The sequence below is a fragment of the Geospiza fortis genome, unplaced genomic scaffold (genome assembly GCF_000277835.1).
Source record: "Geospiza fortis unplaced genomic scaffold, GeoFor_1.0 scaffold382, whole genome shotgun sequence".
Lineage (NCBI taxonomy): Eukaryota > Metazoa > Chordata > Aves > Passeriformes > Thraupidae > Geospiza > Geospiza fortis.
Genome location: NW_005054583.1, coordinates 577,113 through 582,482, shown reverse-complemented (window position 1 = coordinate 582,482; position 5,370 = coordinate 577,113). Strand labels below are relative to the sequence as shown.

Below are 5,370 nucleotides of genomic sequence, written 5' to 3'. Positions count from 1 at the left end.
GAACAAAGGGTGTGAGGGGCGGGGCAGGCAGCGGGCAAGCTCCTGCCGGCGGCTCATCGCCGCAGGGCTTTTCCTGGGGAGGGGCGGCCTGGGCACGCCCAGCCTCCATGCCTGCTTTGTCAGGCTCGTCAGCAGGATCGGCAGTCGCGACACAAACCGCAGACATATTTGTGTCCTTGGGCAGTGCCATGGGGAAAGGCTCACTGTGCCCCTCGTTGCAGGGATCGCTGTCCAGGGGAGAAGCTGCTGGCTCTGCTCCCTCCTCTTGCAGTGGGAGGGACAACTCGCTCTCTGGCTCACTGTCCCCCTCTCCTGCAGTGTCTCTGTCAGGGAGCTCTTCTTCCTCTCACTTTGCCAGTAGCTGGTCTGGCCGAGTGTCCCTGGACAGCGCATCCTTGTTGTTAAAGAGAGACCACGGCTCTTCAAACAGGTCTGGAGGCACCAGCTGTGCCTAGTTTTTGGTCTCTCCTGTACAGTCTATGGTCCAGCTGCAAAGGCTGTGCTGCCCCGAGGGGCTTTCTGCATCCAGGGAGGAGAGGATGTCTTCCTCCAACTTCTCCAGCTCCTCTGCCTCAATATTCAGAAGATGCTTTGAAGCATCCTCAGGCCCCGTGCACCCCAGCTGGCCACCTGCCGTTTGCTCAGGCAGCTGATGAGTTTCCCTGTCCTCACAGGAGCTCCCAGATGAGGGAGAAGCTGAGAAGTCTGAGAATTCCTCAGGCTCCAGTGTGGGCAAAAGCTCATTGTGCCCCTCGTCCCAGGGATCTTTGTCCAGGGCAGAAGCTCCTGCCTCTCCCTCTTTGTCTTTCAAGAGGGCAAGGGATGTGCTCTGAGGATTGCTGTACCTGTCTCCTGTGGCCTCTGTTTCTGGGAGTTCTTCTTCCTCCCACTTTTCCTCTGGCTCTTTTGGAAAACTGTCCCAGGGCTGCAAGTTTTCAGAGACAGACTGCTGCTCTGCCAACTGGGCCAGAGACTGGAACTCAGAAGAGTTTCCCGTCTCTTCTGTGGCATCTTTGGTCAAGCCAAGAGCGTGGGGCATCACCTGGGACTCTGAATTTGCCTTTTGGCAGACACTTGACTGTTCCTGGGTCCAGGTGGACGTGATGTACTGTACCTGTCTTCACACAGGCACGGGGCAAGGCCTGTAAATGAGTCTCCATAGGTTTTGCCACCGTGCTCTTCCTGCACCTCAGTGAGCTCCTCCATCTCGCTGTGCTCCAGGTGCTTCCAGGCAGGCTGGGTCCCTGTGCGGAGCGGCGTGCCACCTGCCCGTCGCAGGGGTGGCAGGCGATGGCCCTGCCTTGCTGCTGACCCTCGCCAGAGCCTTTCAGCTGAGCTGTCCAGGGAAGGTGTTTCCCTGGCCCCATAAGCAGCCACAGTGCCCCATGGAGAAGGTGGCACTAGGTCTCGGTGGCTGCTGGCTACGGGACCTGCGGACCGTGCTCTGCCTCTGGGAGAAAACCCAGGGGCTGCTGGGGCTGCTGGCAGAGGGGGAAGCTTGATCTGTGCTGAGGCTGCTCTTGGCAGCTGAGGGCTGAGCAGGCACGGAGGTGTCACTGTCAATGGAGGGCTGTGGAGAGGCGGCAAGTCTGACATGGACAATCTTTTTGGCCGTGTGACTGTGCCACTGAGGGGCACTGAGTGTCCTCCCTCCAGGCTGTCCTCCTGTGTTCCATGTCCTGGGAGGCTGCCTGAGGTGACTGGTCTGGGGAGCAGTTTGTCCCCATGGAGGGACGTGATGGTTGTCCATGTGACCTGCAGAGCTGCTTGTGGCTGCCTGTGAGACACCTGTGGGAAGCGGGAGGAGATGGTAGATAGAGACAGCTGTGCCCCCTGCAAAGTTGCAAGCTTGGCCCTGGCACCAGGGCAGGTGCTGGCCTCAGCAGCCAGGCCAGGCTGGGTTCCCAGCTGCGCTCGCTGTCTCTGGGCCATTCCCTCACCCAGGCCGTCCTGGCACCGCCTCCTCCCCAGGGCAAGGCCTGGAGCCAGGCCTGGCTGCTGCTCTCTGCCCCCAGCCCTCCCCCAGGTCCCACTGCAGCCTTTCCCTCCATTCCTGTCCCTCACTTGTCACTGCTTGGACAGCAGCGACTGCCCCTCGCGAGACTGGCGGTGGGCCCTTTCCTCCTGTCTCTTTGACATGTTGTTGGTGTTCTGATGAGTACTGGACAAGATCACTCAGGAGAGCTGCTTCGTCCTGAGGAGCTGCTGCCTCATGAGAGAGCTGCTGCCTCCTCAGAGAGCTCCTCTCCTGAGAGTGACAACACGAGAGTTTTGGCCCTACAAAAGCCCTCTGGGTCATGGCATGGACCCATGTCAAAATGGCCTCTGGGCATGATGCAACCGTGGCTCACAAAGGCCTGGTGGGCACAGCCACCCCTTGTCTCAAAGGCCTGGCGGTTTCCATTGAGATGCCGCTTTCTTAGGCTTTTGCCCCTCTACTTTGACTCCATGGCCAAGATGCCCGGTGGGCTCTGCGCCGCCTCTTCTCCTTCAGCTGCCTCGGGGGCAGCCAGAGGAGTGAGCCCGGGGCCAGCACCAGGCAGATCCCCAATGATGACTGCTCACCCTTAGGCAACCACTTGCCAAAGGTAGGTCCTGCAGCCAGCCCAAACCCTTGTTTGTCTCCCAGTGATTTGCAGCCCTCCTCTGTCTCCCCCGAGTCTGTCCTCTAAACATCCCCAGAGAAGCCCTGTGCCCTGCCAAACTGCTTTTCCCACCCAGCCCACCATGTGTTCCACCCCTTGGCCCCACCTCATGTAGAAAGATAATCAGGACGGCAAAAGCTCCAGTAGCACTTCATCTGGCCACTACTGTAAAAGACAATAAAAAGTTTGTCTACAAAGATCAACAACAAAGGAGGGCCAATTAAGCCTTCTGGTCCTAGCCCTGATGGATGACCAGCAACTTCCCTGAGAACCAACCCTGGCAACTTTGATGAGAGAGACTGCTTGGTCCAGTTATTCGGAAAAGCAACTTTAATATAACAGCAAAGCAACAAACTAAACAGGGCCCACAGTATGAGAAACGAACCAGAAAAAGCTAGGGTCCATCCTCTGCAGGGATACTTATACATTTCAGAAAGGGGTGGGGTTAAGGCGGGTCTGAGCAAAGGATCCAACAGGAAAGAGGGATTTGGAATATTACAAACAATGCAGCAAAAATTATCCAATGACAACGCAGGGAACTTAGGACTTTCTAGTAGTAATTTGAATAGCTGAACTGGAGGATCATGGGGTGGGAGCTCCTGCTCACCCTAAATGCAAGAGGGTTTTCCCATGGCCTCAAATTGAAGTCGCCTTCATTATTTAAACTGAGCATAACCGGCCAAGAAAATATCTTCATCAGAGGGGAATATGGTCACAGAGGATGAGGAAAAGTCTTCTCTATCTAATGCCTTCTTTGCCTCAACCTTCAATAGCAGACTGGTTATGCTGAAGACAAGCAGCCTCCTGAGCTGGCAGACAAGGGACAGGGAGCTGACCAGACCCCCTGTAATTCTACAGGAAGTCATTAGTGACCTGTTGAGACACCGACAAGTCTGTGGGGCTGGCTGGGAGTCCCCCAAAGGTGCTCAGGAAGCCACAAACAAGGTCGCTAAGCTGCTCTCCATCCTTTATTATCAACCCTGAGCAGTCCCCAGGGCCCCACTTGACTGGAGGTGCCAATGTGACATCCATACCCAAGAAGGGCCACAGGGAGTATGCAGGGAACTGCAGGCATGTCAGCCTGACCTCAGGGCCCATCATGGTTCTGGTGCAGGTCATCATGAGGGGGATCATGTCACCCAGAGAGGACAACCAAGGGATCAGGTCCAGTCAGTGTGGCTTTGGAAAGGCAGGTCCTAACTGAGCAACGTGATGTCCTTTGAGGAACAAGTGACCCGCCTCAGGGCTGAGGGAAAAGTGGGACATGGAGTCTCCCTGGGCTCAAGCAAAGCCTTTGACTTTATCTCCCACAGCACAGTCCTGAAAAATCCATCAGCCCAGGGCTTGGGCAGGGGCACTCTTTGCTGGCTTAGGAACTGTCAGGATGGCCGGGTCCAGAGAGTGGCTGGGAATGGAGCTGCATCGAGTTTGTGTACAGTCACTAGTGGTGTCCCCTGGGCCCAGTCCTGTTCAGTGTCTGTCCTGCGGATGTGGACAAGGACATTGAGGGTACCCTCAGTAGTAAATTTGTGACAACACCAGGCTGGGTGGGAGTGTCAACATGCTGGAGGGTAGGAAGGCTCTCTGGGGGGGATCTGGATAGGCTGGATAGATGGTGTGACGCTGAGTTTCCAGAAGAGCCAGGCCTGGGTGCTGCCTTCATGTCCCAACAATCCCCAACAATGCCCCAGGCTGGAGACAGAGTGGCTGGAAATCTGCCCAGTGGGAAAGGCCCTGGGGATACTGGCTGACAGCAGCTAGACTTGAGCTGGCAAGTGCCCAGATGGGCAGGAATCCTGGTGGTCTTCTGGCATTCTGTGTCAGCACTAGTGTGGCCAGCAGGACCAAGGCAGTGATTGTCCCTCTGTGCTGGGCACTGGGGAGGCCACATTTCAAGTGCTGTGTGCAGATATGTGCCCTTATTGAGGTGCAATTATGGAAAGATCCTTATGTTCGAATTAAGGTGCCAATGAGACATTCTATCTATCAAAGTCCACAGCAGGGATTTTATTTAACAATAAATGGGAGGAAGAGAGAGAGGAATAGAGAAGAGGAGGGTGAGAAGGGAAGTGGGAGCAGAGGGATGGGAGAAAGATGGAGCAGAAGGCAGTCCAAGATGCTTGGTTCCAGTGGTGTCAGGTCAGTCTTTCCTTACCATGGGCTTGTCTGTGCTGGGGGTCTCCATGGTTCTTGTGGAGATGAGGGCTCATAGTTGTTCTTTCAGGGTTCACATCTTTCTCAAGTCCTTGTTGTGGGCACCCAAGGGAGATGTTTTCCTATTTGCCATATAAAAAGAGGATGGCAGTGCTTTCCTTTGCCTGCAATGCTGAGGCCCAAGGAGCATTTCTCAGCTCTGAATGCAGCCTTGGGAGCAGGGTGGGGATGCATCCCCAGGGCATGCACCTCCAGCCCTAAAGACAGCTTCTGTGGAATTCTACAAGGCAGCGCTTCCATCCTTCCTCAGCCAGCTCTCCTCGACCAGGTTGCCTTGCTGCTGGCTTGGGGCTGAGGGATTTGGGCTGGCCGCAGGACCTACCTTTGGCAAGTGTTTGCCTAAGGGTGAGCAGTCATCACTGGGGATCCGCCTGCTGCTGGCCCCGGGCTCACTCCTCCGGCTGCCCCCGGAGGCAGCTGAAGGAGAAAAGGCGGCGCAGAGCCCGCCGGGCCGTCTTGGCCATGGAGCGCCATGGCCGTGGGGCCGGGGGCTGCGGGACGGCGGCGCGGC

At 56.4% G+C, this 5,370-nt stretch overlaps 1 protein-coding gene across 1 annotated transcript in view; it reads left to right on the top strand.

Moving 5' to 3' along the window:
- The first annotated feature begins 1,103 nt into the window (after nucleotides 1-1,103).
- LOC102045269 (collagen alpha-1(XXII) chain-like) overlaps nucleotides 1,104-5,370 on the top strand; it is a 99,983-nt gene continuing 95,716 nt past the window's right edge. Inside the window, exons 1-2 of the mRNA XM_031064351.1 lie at nucleotides 1,104-1,110; nucleotides 2,458-2,588. Of these exons, the coding sequence (XP_030920211.1) occupies nucleotides 1,104-1,110; nucleotides 2,458-2,588 (138 nt within the window). The remainder of the gene's footprint in view (nucleotides 1,111-2,457; nucleotides 2,589-5,370) is intronic.